The sequence below is a fragment of the Oncorhynchus mykiss genome, chromosome 16, assembly GCF_013265735.2.
Source record: "Oncorhynchus mykiss isolate Arlee chromosome 16, USDA_OmykA_1.1, whole genome shotgun sequence".
NCBI lineage: Eukaryota > Metazoa > Chordata > Actinopteri > Salmoniformes > Salmonidae > Oncorhynchus > Oncorhynchus mykiss.
In genome coordinates, this window is record NC_048580.1 from 67810992 (window position 1) to 67831197 (window position 20206).

The window sequence follows — 20206 nt, forward strand, 5'->3', positions numbered from 1 at the left end:
TGTGACACTGTGACACTCAGTACTATAGCAGAGAGAAGAGTTGGTGAAGTACACTGTGACACTGTGACACTCAGTACTATAGGAGAGAGAAGAGTTGGTGAAGTACACTGTGACACTGTGACACTCAGTACTATAGGAGAGAGAAGAGTTGGTGAAGTACACTGTGACACTGTGACACTCAGTACTATAGGAGAGAGAAGAGTTGGTGAAGTACACTGTGACACTGTGACACTCAGTACTATAGGAGAGAGAAGAGTTGGTGAAGTACACTGTGACACTGTGACACTCAGTACTATAGGAGAGAGAAGAGTTGGTGAAGTACACTGTGACACTGTGACACTCAGTACTATAGCAGAGAGAAGAGTTGGTGAAGTACACTGTGACACTGTGACACTCAGTACTATAGGAGAGAGAAGAGTTGGTGAAGTACACTGTGACACTGTGACACTCAGTACTATAGGAGAGAGAAGAGTTGGTGAAGTACACTGTGACACTGTGACACTCAGTACTATAGGAGAGAGAAGAGTTGGTGAAGTACACTGTGACACTGTGACACTCAGTACTATAGGAGAGAGAAGAGTTGGTGAAGTACACTGTGACACTGTGACACTCAGTACTATAGGAGAGAGAAGAGTTGGTGAAGTACACTGTGACACTGTGACACTCAGTACTATAGGAGAGAGAAGAGTTGGTGAAGTACACTGTGACACTGTGACACTCAGTACTATAGGAGAGAGAAGAGTTGGTGTGAAAAGTGAGCCTGAAACTAAAACCTATTCCTTTAGTAAAAGTGAAAAGTTCCCCAGAGAAACGTAATGAAGGCTGACAGGCCACCAGCTGATTAAAGCACTCTGCAGAAGAAAGAGATCCAGTGTACTTCTGAGGCAAGTAAACAAGTAAACAGAGGCACATAAAATACCACAGTCCTGAGCAGGGGGAGAGTGTCATTAGAGCGGGCTCAGCTGACACTGATCGGGAGCAATTGGCACCCTACACTATTCCATATATAGTGCACTACTTTTGTTACCAGGGCCCATTGTAGGGAGGTAATATCTATCATATAATGTATGTACAGTATATTATATATACCTCAAATACGATCCGTGATAAGACTATGCAACTAGCCTATTAAATTGTTTACCTGACTCCATAAAGATGATTTAGCAATATGCAAGAGACTATAGTTGAGTTACAGGAACAACCTACCAAGAAAGGTCTGAGAGTTGTCTGTCAAATCAAATAGACTTAATATCACTGTAAAATGAACGAAATATTATAAAAAGGCATAAAGGTTAAGTTACAAAGCATTAACAAGCATTACAAGGTATTATTATAAGCATGATCAGAGCGGGAGAGAGAGTGACAAAGAAACCATGACTTATGCTATGGCCCATAGCTATCGGGGAGAGATAGAGACAAAGTAAAAAGTGACTGATTACTGTAAAGTTAACCTCCTGAATTGACTGCTTCACAGATGTGGGACAGAATGGGGGATGTGGAGAGCAACACAGAGAAGACCATAAAAACGTTTGCATCGAGTGTTGATGAAAGAGAGGTCGGGGTTTGGCAGCGGTGTAAGAAAAAAAGGTACTAAATGGTCATACTTGAGTAAAAGTAAAGATACCTTACTAGAAAAGGACTCAAGTATAAGTGAAAGTCACCCAGTAAAAAACTACTTGAGTAAAAGTCTAAAAGTATTTGGTTTTAAATATACTTAAGTTTCAAAAGTAAATGTGTAATTAATTTAAAATTCCATATATTAGTGTAGTGTAGTGCTCTGTAATGCAGTGTGATGGTGTGTGTAGTGTAGTGTAGTGTGGTGTTGTGTAGTGTAGTGTGGTGTAGTGTGGTGTTGTGTAGTGTAGTGTAGTATAGTGTTGTGTAGTGTAGTGTAGTGTAGTGTAGTGTGGTGTTGTGTAGTGTAGTGTTGTGTAGTGTAGTGTAGTGCAGTGTGGTGGTGTGTGATGTAGTGGTGTGTAGTGTAGTGTAGTTGTGTGTTTTGTAGTGGTGTGTAGTGTTGTGTGGTGGAGTGTAGTGTAATTGTGTGCAGTGTTGTGTAGTGTAGTGTAGTGCCGTGCAGTGGAGTGTAGTGTAGTGTAGTATAGTGTAGTGTAGTGTTGTGTAGTGTAGTGTAGTGTAGTGTAGTATAGTGTTGTGTAGTGTAGTGTAGTGTAGTGTAGTGTAGTGTAGTGTAGTGTAGTATAGTGTAGTGTAGTGTAGTGTAGTGTAGTATAGTGTAGTGTAGTGTTGTGTAGTGTAGTGGGTTGCAGTTTGATGAGGTGTGGTTGTGTGTAGTGTAGTGTAGTGGGGTGGGGTGGTATGTATTGTGTTGTACTGTAGGGGTGTGTAATGTAGTGTAATGTAGTGTAGTGCAGTGTAGTGTAGTGTAGTGGAGTGGAGTGTAGTGGGGTAGGGTGTAGTGCAGTGCAGTGTGGTGGTATGTATTGTGTTGTACTGTAGTGTATAGTTGTGGTGTGTAGTTTGATGAGGTGTGGTTGTGTGTAGTGTAGTGTAGTGGAGTGGGGTAGGGTGTAGTGCAGTGCAGTGTGGTGGTATGTATTGTGTTGTACTGTAGTGTATAGTTGTGGTGTGTAGTTTGATGAGGTGTGGTTGTGTGTAGTGTAGTGTAGTGTAGTGGGGTGGGGTGGTATGTATTGTGTTGTACTGTAGGGGTGTGTAATGTAGTGTAATGTAGTGTAGTGCAGTGTAGTGTAGTGTAGTGTAGTGGAGTGGAGTGGAGTGGGGTAGGGTGTAGTGCAGTGCAGTGTGGTGGTATGTATTGTGTTGTACTGTAGTGTATAGTTGTGGTGTGTAGTTTGATGAGGTGTGGTTGTGTGTAGTGTAGTGTAGTGGAGTGGGGTGGAGTGTAGTGTAGTGTAGTGCAGTGGTATGTATTGTGTTGTACTGTAGTGTATAGTTGTGGTGTGTAGTTTGATGAGGTGTGGTTGTGTGTAGTGTAGTGTAGTGTGATGTAGTGGTGTGTATTGTGGTGTGGTTGTGTGTAGTGGTGTGTAGTGTGGTGTAGTGGTGTGGTGTGGTTGTGTGTAGTGTAGTGTATTGTGGTGTGTAGTGGTGTAGTGTGGTGTGGTGTGGTTTCAGTTATTGCAGTGTTGTGGTGTGTAATGTAGTGTGGTGTGGTGGTATGTGGTGTGGTGTAGTGTTTTGTAATGTGGTGTTGTGTTGTGGTGTGGAATGTAGAGTTGTGGTGTGGTGTGTACCTTAATGTGTTGTGGTGTGTGACGACCCTCCCACTCTGTCTGCCGTATTCTCTCTTTGCTCTTGTTTTCCTTATTAGGATGTCGGTGGGCGGAGTTGGGAGGGTCGTCAGCTTCATGGGAAACACCTGGGCCAGGTGTCTCCCAGGATAAATAGAATTCTTCCAGATTCACGGAGGAGACTCTCTCCATGCAGACACCTTTCTAGATTTTGTTGTGTATCTTGGTGGTTTTTGGTTGTTTGCTTTGACACCTTTCAACACCCTGCATTATCACATTCATGCATGCAAAACACTCACTTACACTACTGATTACTGATTACACACACCACTGTATATTGCACTTAGTTTACTTTATTTAATAAATATATGTTTTGTTACTCCTTATCTCCACGTTGTCTCCCTTTTGTTACGGGCTTTGAGCCGGTTCGTGACATGTGGTGGTGGTGGTGTGTAGTGTGGTGGTGTGTGGTGTAGTGTAGTGTGCTGTATGGTGTGGTGGTGTGTAGGTTGGTGTGGTGGTGTGTGGTGTAGTGGTGTGTAGTGTGCTGTAGTGTAGTGGTGTGTAATGTAGTGTGGTGGTGTGTAATGCAGTGTAGTGTGGTGGTGTGTATTGTAGTGGTGTAGTGTGGTGTAGTATAGTGGTGTGGTGTAGTGGTGTGTAGTGTAGTGTAGTGCGTAGTGTAGTGTAGTGGTGTGTTGTGGTGTGTAGTGTAGTGGTGTGTAATGCAGTGTAGTGTGGTGGTGTAGTGTGGTGTAGTGTGGTGATGTGTAGTGTGGTGCTGTATGGTGTGGTGGTGTGTAGGTTGGTGTAGTGGTGTGTAGTGTGCTGTAGTGTTGTGGTGTGTAATGCAGTGTAGTGTGGTGGTGTGTATTGTAGTGGTGTAATGTGGTGTAGTATAGTGGTGTGTAGTATTGTGGTGTGTAGTGTAGTGCGTAGTGTAGTGTAGTGGTGTGTTGTGGTGTGTAGTGTAGTGGTGTGGTGTGTAGTGTAGTGGTGTGTAATGCAGTGTAGTGTGGTGGTGTAGTGTGGTGTAGTGTGGTGATGTGTAGTGTGGTGGTGTGTATTGTAGTGGTGTGTATTGTAGTATAGTGGTGTGCAGTGTAGTGATGAGGTGTGTAGTGTAGTGTAGTGTAGTGTAATGTAGTGTAGTATAGTGTAGTGTAGAGTAATATAGTGTGGTGGTGTGTAGTGTAATGTAGTGTAGTGTGGTGGTGTAGTGTGGTGTAGTGTAGAGTAATATAGTGTGGTGGTGTGTAGTGTAATGTAGTGTAGTGATGTGTAGTGTAATGTAGTGTGGTGGTGTGTAATGTAGTGTGGTGATGTGTAGTGTAGTGTAGAGTAATATAGTGTGGTGGTGTGTAGTGTAATGTAGTGTAGTGCAGCGTCGTGTAGTGGTGTGTATTGTAGTGTAGTGTAGTGTGGCGATATGTAGTGTAGTGTAGAGTAATATAGTGTGGTGGTGTGTAGTGTAATGAAGTGCTGTGGTGTGTCGTGTGGTGTTTTGTCCAGGCAAGGTTGTGGGACGCCTGCTAATCTGTGCACAGTTCAGAGGCAGCACAGCTGGATGCTTCAGACACGACACAGCGAGCGCATTTGCTACAAGCTGATTGTGCCTCTAAATCTTAAGCACAGAGCAGTGTGTGTGTGTGTGTGTGTGTGTGTGTGTGTGTGTGTGTGTGTGTGTGTGTGTGTGTGTGTGTGTGTGTGTGTGTGTGTGTGTGTGTGTGTGAGAAAGTGAACAAGTATTTGTTCAGAGGCAGGAGAGAGAGCCAACAGACTGCAACTACACATACACCACCCTGAATGTTGGATAAGCATGGCTGAGAATGGTACCGCTAAGCCCTGAGGGACATGCCTGCACAAGAGTACTGGTGTGTGCCGAGATGGGAGGGGAGACAAGAGATGGAGAGAGAGATAGGGAGAGGGGCAGAGGGGAGAGAGAGATAGGGAGAGGGGCAGAGGGGAGAGAGAGATAGGGAGAGGGGCAGAGGGGAGAGAGAGATAGGGAGAGGGGCAGAGGGGAGAGAGAGATAGGGAGAGGGGCAAAGGGGAGAGAGAGATAGGGAGAGGGGCAGAGGGGAGAGAGAGGACAGAAGACTAGGCCCAGATGGTGGGCAATTAGCACAGTGCCAGAAATAGGAGTCATCTGCCAGAGAGAGAGAGAGACATATAGAGTGTGAGACAGAGAGAAGACAGAGAGAATGTGAGAGAGAGACATTGAGAGAGAGGAAAGAGACATTGAGAGAGAGGAAAGAGAGAGAGAGAGAGACGTGCCAATAAATCCCTTTGAACTGAATTGAATTGAGAGAGAAAGAAGGGGAGAGCGGGAGAGAGAAATAAGATAAAATTCAAGAGAGCAAGAGAGAGAAAGAGAAGAAAAGAAGAGACAGAGACAGAGAAAGAGAGTGCAAGAGAGAGAAAGAGAGAGAGAGAGAGAGAGAGAGAGAGAGAGAAAGAAAGAAAGAGAGAGAGAGAGCGAGAGCGAGAGAGACAGAGAGAGAGAGAGAGAGAGACAGAGAGAGAGAGACAGAGATATAGAGAGAGAGAGAGACAGAGAGAGAGAGAGACAGAGAGAGAGAGAGACAGAGAGAGAGAGAGAGAGAGAGACAGAGAGAGAGCGATTTCACTTTTGTTTATTTTCCATTCACTTGCTTTGGCAATGTAAACATGTTTCCCATGCCAATAAAGCCAATAAGCCCCTTAAATTGAAATTAAATTGAGAGAGAGAGAAAGAGAGTGACAGAGAGAGAGACAGAGAGGTGTAGTGTAGTGTATAAGGAGAGAGAGAGCAGGCTAGAGGTCATGATCAGATGAGCTCCTGCATTTTTCTGCATGTTCTTTAAAAAAATATATATTTAGAGTTAGATAAACTTGGATGTTTTTGTCAGGAACATATACAGGATGCTACCCTTCATAATTCCGTCCAAAATCAGGTTGTAGGTTTTGAGTTTTGATTTGAAGTGAAGGTTATCTTCTTTGCACGCCCAATTTTTCAGTTTTTGATTTGTTAAAAAAGTTTGAAATATCCAATAAATGTCGTTCCACTTCATGATTGTGTCCCGCTTGATGTTGATTCTTCACAAAAAATACAGTTTTATATCTTTATGTTTGAAGCCTGAAATGTGGCAAAAGGTCGCAAAGTTCAAGGGGGCCGAATACTTTCGCAAGGCACTGTACAACCTGATTTTGGACGGAATTATGGAATCACCTGGAAGGAATACAACTACCAAGGATTATTATTCTATACAGCAAATTCTCTGAAAAACAATAGAAACCTGAAACACCATCCAACCTGGAACTGAGTAAGTAATTTTATTTCCAAAAGCCAAGAAGAAAAATACACTACATTACTTTATAAGGACTGAAGGATAACATAATTCTGCCAAGCTTGATACAGCTTCAATTAACACTGATGTGTCAAGTGAGAGGTGTCAAAGCCCATTAGCCCAACAATGGCAGGAGAGTCAAACAGTCTACTCCAACCAAATGGAGAGGCCTTAGAAGCTGCTTCCCGCTGTTCAGAGGTAATTAAAATACAGTACCCTGTGTATGTAAAGAATGATAAGGCAAGAAAAGTTTACAAAATGAAGCTCCTTATGGAAAATCAAGAGACACTTTTTGCTGACTATTACAAAAATGGGAACATCAGCAACCTTATCTTCCACACAAACCATCCCCTGACATGGCACAGTGCTATATTAGCACACTACCCCTTTGTTAAGAGAGGGGTGGAAACTCAGGATACTTGACAACGATGACTCTGAGTCAGCTAATATAAACCTCTATAAGTCCGGAACAGTAATGGTACAGGGTAACCCCAAACAGTTTCAGCTGGATTTTCACCTAATCAAAGAATTATCCCAGCAGGAGAAGCTCTCCCTTGAGAAAGATACCCCCACCCCGAGCAGGTCAGGCCAGACCTCTTCATTATATAACCCCACAGAAGAGCAACCTCATGCAGAAAGTCAACCTCCCAGCACAGAGTACTACCCCCTTCATTGAAATGAAGGATACATTTACCCAGCTGGAGGTAAGGCAGGTGGAGCTGGAACAGCAGGTGATTACACTCCAGTCAGCACAGACCCAGACAACAGTCCAGCACAACAACACTCTCTTAACCAGACCCGGAGAGCTGGAGGTGGAGAGAGACATATCTGCACTCTGGACTGTGGTAAGACAACTTCAACAGGAGAAAGAGCAGGAGCAGGAGAAGAACAGCACACTAGAGAAGAGGATCAGACTGCTGGAGGAGAGGCTGAGGGAGATGGCATGTGACAGAGAACAACCCACTAGAGAGGTGGCCACCCCTGCAGAGAAGCCAGCAGAACAGTCCACACCAGACCCTGACCATAGCGTCGACATCACAGCAGAACAGACAAATGAAGAACCCCAAGCCCAGCGGCTCTCACCCCGTCTGAGCACCCCCCCTGTCAGCCACCCTGATAGCCCTTCTGACAAACCCCCCACACCCACTGAGGACATACACAAGACATAGATTGTTCTACTTATGGACTCAAATGGGAAATATATAGAAGAAAAAAAAAACTTTTCCCCAAACACAGTGTGTCTAAACTCTGGTGTCCAAACACCCAGCGCGCCCTAGACCTTCTGTCTGAGGACGAACTAGGTTCACCTAGCCACATAATAATACACACAGGCACAAACAACCTGAGAGCACAGCAGGAAAGGGTGGCCACAGCACTGGAGGGAGTGATTGAAAAAGCTTCTTCTACTTTCCCCAACGCAAGTGGTTATCTCCACCCTGCTACCATGAAAATACTTCCACCCTGCTACCATACAGTGGGTAAACTCAAGTATTTCCCATGACTGTGCCTCAAAACCAAATGTTTTCCTGGCCCACCACTCCACCCTAGACTTGATCAGCCTCTATGACCAGGTCCACCTCAACAAGGCAGCAGTGCCCACCTTTGCCCGGACTCTAAAGGACATCGCTCTCAAACGTATCCCTAACACTTCACACAGGAGCAACAGATCAATAGACACCCCACCCAGACCAGCGAGACACCCTCCCAGACCTGCGGGACCCCAACCTAGACCTACACCTAGAGGACCCACGCCAAGCGAACTTACATCCAGACCACAGCACCCCCAGCCACATCCACACCCCTGCCCCAACCAATCAACACCCCCCCCCCAAGTCAACCATGCCCACACCCCATTTAGGCCCCCTCAGATCAGACCTATGCCCCTCCTGCCCACCCCATGCACCCCACCCCCGCAAAGAGGGCCTCGACATGGAAGTCACACATACGCCCAGGTAGTGAGCGGGCAAACAGGCCCAACCCCCACTCTTACACTAGCCCAAGCCAATGGCATGTACCAGATGCTCAGCAGGCTCTGCTCACACTTATTGGCCTGAGGCCAAACCACGACCAACAACATTGGACACTTTATGGAACACAAAGCAATCACTATATCATCCTGAAATATCCAAGGCCTGAGGTCATCTGCCTTTGGCCTAAAGAGCAGGAACCTGGACTTCACCAAAGAAATCGGTAATACAGATATTGTCATCCTGCAAGAAACCTGGTATAGAGGAGACGGACCCATTGGGTGCCCTCTAGGTTACAGGGAGCTGGTAGTCCCATCCACCAAACTACCAGGTGTGAAACAGGGAAGGGACTCGGGGGTATGCTAATTTGGTATAGAGCAGCCCTAGAAGAAAATGAACAATGACAAATGGTTTGATGAAGAATGCAAATATCTAAGAAAGAATTTGAGATACCTGTCCAACCAAAAACATAGAGACCCGGAAAACCTGAGTCTACGCCTTCACTATGGTGAATCACTAAAACAATACAGAAATGCACCAAGGACAAAGAAGGAACAGCATGTCAGAAATCAGCTCAATGTAATTGAAGAATCCATAGACTCTAACCACTTCTGGGAAAATTGGAAAACACTAAACAAACAACAAGATGAAGAATTGTCTATCCAAAATGGAGATGTATGGGTAAACCACTTCTCCAATCTTTTTGGCTCTATAACAAACAAAAACAGCAAAAACATATACATGATCAAATACAAATCATAGAATAAACTATTAAAGACCACCAGAACCCACTGGATGCTCCAATTACCTTGAATGAGCTACAGGACAAAATAAAAACCATCCAACCCAAAAAGACATGTGGTGTTGATGTTATCCTTAATGAAATTATCAAATATACAGACAACAAATTCCAATTGGCTATACTAAAACTCTTTAACATCATCCTTAGCTCTGGCATCTTCCCCAATATTTGGAACCAAGGACTGATCACCCCAATCCACAAAAGTGGAGACAAATTTGACCCCAATAACTACCGTGGGATATGCGTCAACAGTAACCTTGGGAAAATCATCTGCATTATCATTAACAGCAGACTCGTACATTTCTTCAATTAAAATAATGTACTGAGCAAATGTCAAATTGGCTTTTTACCAAATTACCATACAACAGACCATGTATTCACCCTGAACACCCTAATTGACAATCAAACAAACCAAAACAAAGGCAAAGTCTTCTCATGCTTTGTTGATTTCAAAAAAGCCTTCGACTCAATTTGGCATGAGGGTCTGCTATACAAATTGATGGAAAGTGGTGTTGGGGGTAAAACATACAACATTATAAAATCCATGTACACAAACAACAAGTGTGCGGTTAAAATTGGCAAAAAACACACAAATGTCTTCCCACAGGGCCGTGGGGTGAGACAAAGATGCAGCTTAAGCTCCACCCTCTTCAACATATATATCAACGAATTGGCGCGGGTACTAGAAAAGTCTGCAGCACCCGGCCTCACCCTACTAGAATCTGAAGTCAAATGTCTACTGTTCGCTGATGATCTGGTGCTTCTGTCACCAACCAAGGAGGGCCTACAGCAGCACCTAGATATTCTGCACAGATTCTGCCAGACCTGGGCCCTGACAGTGAATCTCAGTAAGACCAAAATAATGGTGTTCCAAAAAAGGTCCAGTCGCCAGGACCACAAATGCAAATTCCATCTAGACACCATTGCCCTAGAGCACAAAAAAACGATACATACCTTGGCCTAAACATCAGCGCCACAGGTAACTTCTCAAAGCTGTGAACGATCTGAGAGACAAGGCAAGAAGGGCATTCTATGCCATCAAAAGGAACATAAAATTCGACATACCAAATAGAATCTGGCTAAAAATACTTGAATCAGTCATAGAGCCCATTGCCCTTTATAGTTGTGAGGTCTGGGGTCGCTCACCAACCAAGACATCACAAAATGGGACAAACACCAAATTGAGACTCTGCATGCAGAAATCTACAATGATATCCTTTGTGTACAACGTAGAACACCAATTAATAACTAATTATCAAAATCCAGAAAAGAGCTGTTAAATTCTACAACCACCTAAAAGGAAGCGATTCCCAAACCGTCCATAACAAAGCCATCACCTACAGAGAGATGAACCTGGAGAAGAGTCCCCTAAGCAAGCTGGTCCTGGGGCTCTTTTCACAAACACAAACACACCCCACAGAGCCCCAGGACAGCAGCACAATTAGACCCAACCAAGTCATGAGAAAACAAAAAGATAATTACTTGACACATTGGAAAAAGTTAACAAGAAAACATAGCAAACTAAAATGCTAAACAGAGAGTACACAGTGGCAGAACACCTGACCACTGTGACTGACCCAAACTTAAAGAAAGCTTTGACTATGTACAGACTCAGTGAGCATAGCCTTGCTATTGAGAAAGGCCGCCGTAGGCAGACATGGCTCTCAAGAGAAGACAGGCTATGTGCACACTGCCCACAAAATGAGGTGGAAACTGAGCTGCACTTCCTAACCTCCTGCCCAGTGTATGACCATATTAGAGAGACATATTTCCCTCAGATTACACAGATACACAAAGATTTCGAAAACAAATCCAATTTTGATAAACTCCCATATCTACTGGGTTAAATTCCACAGTGTGCCATCACAGCAGCAAGATTTGTGACCTGTTGCCACAAGAAAAGGGCAACCAGTGAAGAACAAACACCATTGTAAATACAACCCATATTTATGCTTATTTATTTTCCCTTGTGTACTTTAACCATTTGTACATTGTTACAACACTGTGTATATATACAGTGGGGCAAAAACGTATTTAGTCAGCCACCAATTGTGCAAGTTCTCCCACTTAAAAAGATGTGAGAGGCCTGTAATTTTCATCATAGGTAGACTTCAACTATGACAGACAAAATGAGAAAATAAAATAATATTTGCAAATTATGGTGGAAAATAAGTATTTGGTCACCTACAAACAAGCAAGATTTCTGGCTCTCACAGACCTGTAACTTCTTTAAGAGGCTCCTCTGTCCTCCACTCGTTATCTGTATTAATGGCACCTGATGAAGATAGGCTACCCATCCTGTTGGGGGAGGACGCAGAGAGCTGTGGGTTGGCAGCGCACCACATTGCTGCCTGCCACAAGTTGAGGGACAGTGTCTGACAGACCAATCAACCTGCACATGTCCTCTACTGTATGCTGATTGTTATTGTTGAATGTATGGTTATTTTGGCCCTTGGTTATTGTTGTTACTGTTGTCCCGTTGACAATTTGATTCTCATTTTTATTTATTTTTATATTGTAAATTACCAAAATAAGCTTTGGCAATATTATTATGGGGAAGGTTACACACTGGAGCAGTGGGAGGCACCCATTCCTGGAGCAGGCCTCTCTGGGAGTGGTCTGAGTGGAAAACTGGCAGATAGGTTTGGAACTCTCTTTCTTATTGGTCTATTAACTAATCACCAGGCAGGCCATATCCATCCCACCAAAACAGGATGAAATTTCAGTCAGTCTTTTCAAAAATCTCTTACAAGAAAAGGACATTATCATAATTTTCACAATTTCACAGTATTATTCCAACCTCGTAGTGTAGAAAGATTATATATATACAGTGCCTTGCGAAAGTATTCGGCCCCCTTGAACTTTGCAACCTTTTGCCACATTTCAGGCTTCAAACATAAAGATATAAAACTGTATTTTTTTGTGAAGAATCAACAACAAGTGGGACACAATCATGAAGTGGAACGACATTTATTGGATATTTCAAACTTTTTTAACAAATCAAAAACTGAAAAATTGGGCGTGCAAAATTATTCAGCCCCCTTAAGTTAATACTTTGTAGCGCCACCTTTTGCTGCGATTACAGCTGTAAGTCGCTTGGGGTATGTCTCTATCAGTTTTGCACATCGAGAGACTGACATTTTTTCCCATTCCTCCTTGCAAAACAGCTCGAGCTCAGTGAGGTTGGATGGAGAGCATTTGTGAACAGCAGTTTTCAGTTCTTTCCACAGATTCTCGATTGGATTCAGGTCTGGACTTTGACTTGGCCATTCTAACACCTGGATATGTTTATTTTTGAACCATTCCATTGTAGATTTTGCTTTATGTTTTGGATCATTGTCTTGTTGGAAGACAAATCTCCGTCCCAGTCTCAGGTCTTTTGCAGACTCCATCAGGTTTTCTTCCAGAATGGTCCTGTATTTGGCTCCATCCATCTTCCCATCAATTTTAACCATCTTCCCTGTCCCTGCTGAAGAAAAGCAGGCCCAAACCATGATGCTGCCACCATCATGTTTGACAGTGGGGATGGTGTGTTCAGCTGTGTTGCTTTTACGCCAAACATAACGTTTTGCATTGTTGCCAAAAAGTTCAATTTTGGTTTCATCTGACCAGAGCACCTTCTTCCACATGTTTGGTGTGTCTTCCAGGTGGCTTGTGGCAAACTTTAAACAACACTTTTTATGGATATCTTTAAGAAATGTCTTTCTTCTTGCCACTCTTCCATAAAGGCCAGATTTGTGCAATATACGACTGATTGTTGTCCTATGGACAGAGTCTCCCACCTCAGCTGTAGATCTCTGCAGTTCATCCAGAGTGATCATGGGCCTCTTGGCTGCATCTCTGATCAGTCTTCTCCGTGTATGAGCTGAAAGTTTAGAGGGACGGCCAGGTCTTGGTAGATTTGCAGTGGTCTGATACTCCTTCCATTTCAATATTATCGCTTGCACAGTGCTCCTTGGGATGTTTAAAGCTTGGGAAATCTTTTTGTATCCAAATCCGGCTTTAAACTTCTTCACAACAGTATCTCGGACCTGCCTGGTGTGTTCCTTGTTCTTCATGATGCTCTCTGCACATTTAACGGACCTCTGAGACTATCACAGTGCAGGTGCATTTATACGGAGACTTGATTACACACAGGTGGATTGTATTTATCATCATTAGTCATTTAGGTCAACATTGGATCATTCAGAGATCCTTATTGAACTTCTGGAGAGAGTTTTCTGCACTGAAAGTAAATGGGCTGAATAATTTTGCACGCCCAATTTTTCAGTTTTTGATTTGTTAAAAAAGTTTGAAATATCCAATAAATGTCGTTCCACTTCATGATTGTGTCCCACTTGTTGTTAATTCTTCACAAAAAAATACAGTTCTATATCTTTATGTTTGAAGCCTGAAATGTGGCAAAAGGTCGTAAAGTTCAAGGGGGCCGAATACTTTCGCAAGGCACTGTATATATATATATATATATACAGTAACAATCAAAAGTTTGGACACAGCTACTCATTCAAGGGTTTTTCTTTATTTTTAATATTTTCTACATTGTAGAATAATAAAAAGAAGACATCAAAGAAGACATCTAAATATGGAATACATATGGAATCATGTAGTAACCAAAAAACTTTTCAACAAATCTAAATATAATTTATATTTTAGATTCTTCAAAGTAGCCACTCTTTGCCTTGATGACAGCTTTGCACACTCTCAACCAGCTTCACCACATGCTGAGCACTTGTTGGCTGCTTTTCCTTCACTCTGCTCTCCAACTCATCTCAAACCATCTCAATTGGGTTGAGGTCGGGTGATTGTGGAAACCAGGTCATCTGATGCAACACTCCACCTTTCTCCTTCTTGGTCAAATAGCCCTTACACAGCCTGGAGTTGTGTTGGGTCATTGTCCTGTTGAAAAACAAGTAACAGTCCCACTAAGCGCAAACTAGATGGGATGGCCTATCGCTGCAGAATGCTGTGGTAGCCGTGCTGGTTGTGTGCCTTGAATTCTAAATAAATCACTGACAGTGTCACCAGTAAAGCACTCCCACACGTCACACCTCCTCCTCCATGCTTCACAGTGGGAACCACATATGCAGAGATCATCCATTCACCTACTCTGCTTCTCAAGGACAGATTTCAAGGACAAAAGACAGATTTCTACCGGTCTAATGTCCATTGCTCGTGTTTCTTGGCCCAACCAAGTCTCTTCTTATTATTGGTGTCCTTTAGTAGTGGTTTCTTTGCAGCAATTCGACCAGGAAGGCCTGATTCACGCAGTCTCCTCTGAACAGTTAATGTTGAGATGTGTCTTTTACTTGAACTCTGTGAATAATTTATTTGGGCTGCAATTTCTGAGGCTGGTAACTCCAATAACCTTATCCTCTGCAGCAGAGGTAACTCTGGGTCTTCCTTTCCTGTGGCGATCCTCATGAGAGACAGTTTCATCATAGCGTTTGATGGCTTTTGCGACTGCACTTGAAGAAACTTTCAATGTTCTTGACATTTTCCGTATTGACTGACCTTCATGTCTTAAAGTAATGATGGACTGTCTTTTCTCTTATTTGAGATGTTCTTGCCATTATATGGTGTCATGACGTTGGCCTGGAGGTAGGTTTATGACAAAAATGATTCTTTGCCATCTGTAGTAGTCACTACAAGACAACTAGCAAAATGCTCTAATCATGTATTCCTGTAGGATAACATTTCAGAATAAATCTGTAGGACAACTGGACCCCTTGAGTACCAGTATGACAGTCAGTCCAGCAACACTCAGTAAGAGGATAAGTAACCTCACAAGTTAAATTGCTATTGATAATAGCGACAGAGGAGTCACTCAGAGTGCAACACGGGGAAGGGAATCTCCATTACATTCTTCCAATGGTTAACACACACGCCGCTAATAAATAGAACCCTCTGTTCAGGAGAAAAGTTATTAGAGTCATGAACCACGATCACACCACGTACTACTGGTCTAATACTTAGAGTACTTCCTTCATGAGGTTAGCTCCTCCGTGGATAACATAGCTATGAGGTATACTTCTTCATACCTACCGCCACTACAATAGTGGAAGACAGTGACTGGTAGTAAAACCACTACAGACTCCCTCGACACCAATTCTGACTGACCTCCAGGCATTGACCTGAAAATGACCTGACTACGTCAGACTCATTCTGAACAAGTTGTAATCTGCCAGGATACTTGGTTTCCTTCCCTTGACATGTGTGCTTGTGTAAGCATAATCTCACATGCACAACGGAACAACCAATTAGGATTTATGCTAGGATCACTTAAGGGGCCGAGTAAAATACCAGCCTTAGTAAAGTTGAACATTTATTTTGAGGCCTTTGACTCTACAGCTACAGTACTCACCAGTTTTCTTCTCATAAGTCCATAGGTCATCGCTGTAGACTGCCCAAAACTAGTGCCTTACAGCTGTACACGTAGTTATAGTTATCAACTTAGGATAGTACCCTAAGAAACACCCCGCAAATTAGGAAAGCCCTAGATATGACATTAGACAATGATAGGGTCATTTTGCCAAGACCATGGACGTAGATAGAACTAACTATATTTTGTTTTGTTTATGCTTTCATTCATTTTGTTTCATTTTCTTCGGCACGTAGAAAGTGATAGAGCCATAAACAACTTCCCCATACAACCATCAGTTAGTGCCACAACGCTGCTCATTTGGGAGGAAATGTAATGATATATTTCATGAGTGTGTGTGCGTTGTTAACATCTACCTAAGTTACTGCCCAGATCTTCCAGTCTGGACGACCAGACGACGGGTCCGGAACGGCGATCCCAATCCGGACATCCGCTGCCCAGCCATGGAGCGGACTTCTTCATTTGCAGAAACCCTACCCGGGTCGACCACCAGATGGGGACCACAATGATGGTCCACAACCAGGACAACCCACGGTCATTTTTATGTTGGTTTGCAACATGCAGGTTAATCGCAAGATTTAACCCAACATGGGGGGTCATGACGTTGGCCTGGGGGTAGGTTTATGACAGTCATAAATACCTCTTCCCCCCTTTTTCCTCTCTCTACCCTACTGATGTTACATTTGAAAACCCCTTGGGTAACATAGAGATTCTGGGAACATCAGAAGGTGGGGGGAAATGAACTATATTCTGGTAATCCGACCAGTATGCCGTGGTACTTAATGAATATGATGTCAGTTCGGTTGTCATCTGGGACATTCTCATCAATGATAGGATGACATAAACTCTACCGTGGAAAGTCTGCACATTGTAGTTATTGGAGTCACATGGAATTGTTGTTCAAATTAAATGTTTGAATATAAAATTATTGGTGAAGAGATTAAATGTAATTTTTGCTTCCAAATGAGAGATTTGGGTTTTCATAAGGTTAGGGCTCTGCTCAATCAGTGGCCCACCCCTGTGAAGAGACATGGGTTATAAAACTTTTCAAACAACCCTCTTCTCGCTCCACTAAATAAAGCCTTGACGAAAACGTAACCTCCTGTTCCAAGTATGTGAGGTCTGCAGCCTCTGAGTTAAAAGGACTAACATGTCAACTACAGAACTATGCCAACCTCAGCGTGAGCTTTGGTTGCAAATGGTATGAACTTTGAACTCTTATTCACTACAGAAGTGATACCTCCTAGCTGTTGAGTTAGCAACAGCAGCCGCAAACGCGGGCTAGGAAAGAACAGACAGAGTATCCCGTCTCCCACACAACAACATTACTACAACGTATCCAATTGACCACCAGAGACATTCTTCAAAGGACAAAGGACTCGGTTTGGCAACACGGCCTTCCATCTACCACCAACCTACCGAAGCGCAGCTCAGAGTAAATATTTATTCCATTTTCCTTTTCCAAATGGGCGGTAATTTAGAATGCATAAGATACTGTATTTACGATAGCACAGCTTCTCCCTTTGTCCCTCAGTCTTCCCGCTCTTTCACTCAAACCCAGCTCCTTTTCTTTTGTGTGTCGCCCGCTAGGGACGTTTTCCTTTATGACGTAATTTGTAATCAAGGTATAATTCATTCTGTGTATATGTAATTCTGTGTGATTAGTTAGGTATTTAGTAAATAAATAATTAAACCCAATTTTGTATTGCTGATTCAACTTGTTAGCCAGGGTTCGTGAAGATAACCAAGAATTTACAACTTTCAGATGAGACTGAATTAAGGTGATGATTAATATTGACTGCTATTGATGTAAAATTTTACTAGGTCTTTAAGATTTTATTCAGAAGATAACAGCTCTATAAATATTATTTAGTGGTGCCCCGACTCTCTAGTTAATTACATTTACACGATATTCTCAATCAGGTAATATTAATTACGGAGAAAGGATTTTAGAGTATAGAATGCGATATCACTTAATCTGGCATAGCCAAAGACATGACAATGGAGTTGGGCTCATACCAAATAGGGCTATTTCTGTATACCACCCCTACCTTGTCACAACACAACTGATTGGCTCAAGTGCATTAAGAAGGAAATACATTCTACAAATGAACTTTTAACAAGGCACACCTGTTTAATTGAAACACATTCCTGGTGACTACCTCATGAAGCTGGTTGAGATAATGCCAAGAATGTGCAAAGCTGTCATCAAGGAAAAGGGCGGATACTTTGAAAATATAAAATATATTTTGATTTGGTTCCATATGTGCTATTTCATAGTGTTGATGTCTTCACTATTATTCTGCAATGTAGAAAATAGTAAAAATAAAGAAAAACCCTTGAATGAGAAGGTATGTCCAAACTTTTGACTGGTAGTGTGTATATATAACACAGGAAATCATGTTTTTGACTGCACTGGGCCTTTAAGAGAGACAGTTCTGAGAAGAAGGAGAGAACAAAAAATACATATTTTTCTAAGAGATCATATCTATTTCTCAACATTACTCATTGATGCAAGATACCTTGTTTATACCCGATAGCCTCACATCCAAGCCTCCACTCGATAAAAACCTCACTGCATAAAAGGTTCATGTTCTGTTTTTGCAAGTGCATGAGTCAGATTGATGTTGTGATCTTGTTTCACTTACACAGTAAACCCACTTCAGTGTATGTGCGTGCGTGCGTGCGTGCGTGTGTGTGTGTGTGTGTGTGTGTCAGACACTCACATGTGCTGGGATGCGTTGGGAAAGGCAGTGCTGTACTGGGGTGCTGAGTCTTCTGGCCCATGGGGGGCTGCATGGCTCATCACCATCATCACTGGCCGGTGAGGGTACATCCTCTTAGACGAGCGGAAGTAGTTGATGCCATCCTCTGTGATGAGGTCAGTAAAGTAGTCCTGCAGAAGGACGACACGCTGATTTAACATCCACACAATGAAAGGGGACATCAGTAAATACGCTTTCCACAAATGTCTGTGTGTCCGCTTGATTCTCCTGAAATGCTTTTTGCAAGTCACCCTTTGCTAGGTGGAATTAAAACGTTTCACCACTTCACAGGTGTAGCTGATGTACTATTACAATGAACAATGTCTTCAAATAGATCCCTCTCTCTACTCAGACATGACAATGGAGACTGAAGGAATGCCAAGGACCAGGGTTCCACCTCTGAGACCAAGCCGACTGAAGGAATGCCAAGGACCAGGGTTCCACCTCTGAGACCAAGCCGACTGAAGGAATGCCAAGGACCAGGGTTCCACCTCTGAGACCAAGCCGACTGAAGGAATGCCAAGGACCAGGGTTCCACCTCTGAGACCAAGCCGACTGAAGGAATGCCAAGGACCAGGGTTCCACCTCTGAGACCAAGCCGACTGAAGGAATGACAATGACAAGAGTTCCAGCTCTGAGACCAAGCCGACTGAAGGAATGCCAAGGACCAGGGTTCCACCTCTGAGACCAAGCCGACTGAAGGAATGACAATGACAAGAGTTCCAGCTCTGAGACCAAGCCGACTGAAGGAATGCCAAGGACCAGGGTTCCACCTCTGAGACCAAGCCGACTGAAGGAATGCCAAGGACCAGGGTTCCACCTCTGAGACCAAGCCGACTGAACCCCCCTTGGGTTGTGCCGTGGCGGAGGTCTTTGTGGGCTATACTCAGCCTTGTCTCAGGATGGTAAGTTGGTGGTTGAAGATATCCCTCTAGTGGTGTGGGGGCTGTGCTTTGGCAAAGTGGGTGGGGTTATATCCTTCCTGTTTGGCCCTGTCCGGGGGTGTCCTCGGAATGGGCCACAGTGTCTCCTGACCCCTCCTGTCTCAGCCTCCAGTATTTATGCTGCAGTAGTTTATGTGTCGGGGGGCTAGGGTCAGTTTGTTATATCTGGAGTACTTCTCCTGTCCTATTTGGTGTCCTGTGTGAATCTAAGTGTGCATTCTCTAATTCTCTCCTTCTCTCTTTCTCTCTCTCGGAGGACCTGAGCCCTAGGACCATGCCCCAGGACTACCTGACATGATGACTCCTTGCTGTCCCCAGTCCACCTGGCTGTGCTGCTGCTCCAGTTTCAACTGTTCTGCCTTATTATTATTCGACCATGCTGGTCATTTATGAACATTTGAACATCTTGGCCATGTTCTGTTATAATCTCCACCCGGCACAGCCAGAAGAGGACTGGCCATCCCACATATGCTCTCTCTAATTCTCTCTTTCTTTCTCTCTCTCGGAGGACCTGAGCCCTAGGACCATGCCCCAGGAATACCTGACATGATGACTCCTTGCTGTCCCCAGTCCACTTGACTGTGCTGCTGCTCCAGTTTAAACTATTCTGCCTTATTATTATTCTACCATGCTGGTCATTTATGAACATTTGAACATCTTGACCATGTTTTGTTATAATCTCCACCCGGCACAGCCAGAAGAGGACTGGCCACCCCACATAGCCTGGTTCCTCTCTAGGTTTCTTCCTAGGTTTTGGCCTTTCTAGGGAGTTTTTCCTAGCCACCGTGCTTCTACACCTGCATTG

The 20206-nt window shown here is 43.5% G+C and overlaps 1 protein-coding gene across 5 annotated transcripts in view; it reads right to left on the reverse strand.

The window, feature by feature from the left end:
* The window catches only part of LOC110491155 (extracellular sulfatase Sulf-2), a 267272-nt gene that overhangs the window by 37722 nt on the left and 209344 nt on the right, over nucleotides 1-20206 (reverse strand). For all 5 annotated transcript variants that reach the window (XM_036947627.1, XM_036947628.1, XM_036947629.1 and 2 more), the window contains one exon: nucleotides 18419-18588. In XM_036947627.1, coding sequence (XP_036803522.1) covers nucleotides 18419-18588 — 170 coding nt within the window. The remainder of the gene's footprint in view (nucleotides 1-18418; nucleotides 18589-20206) is intronic.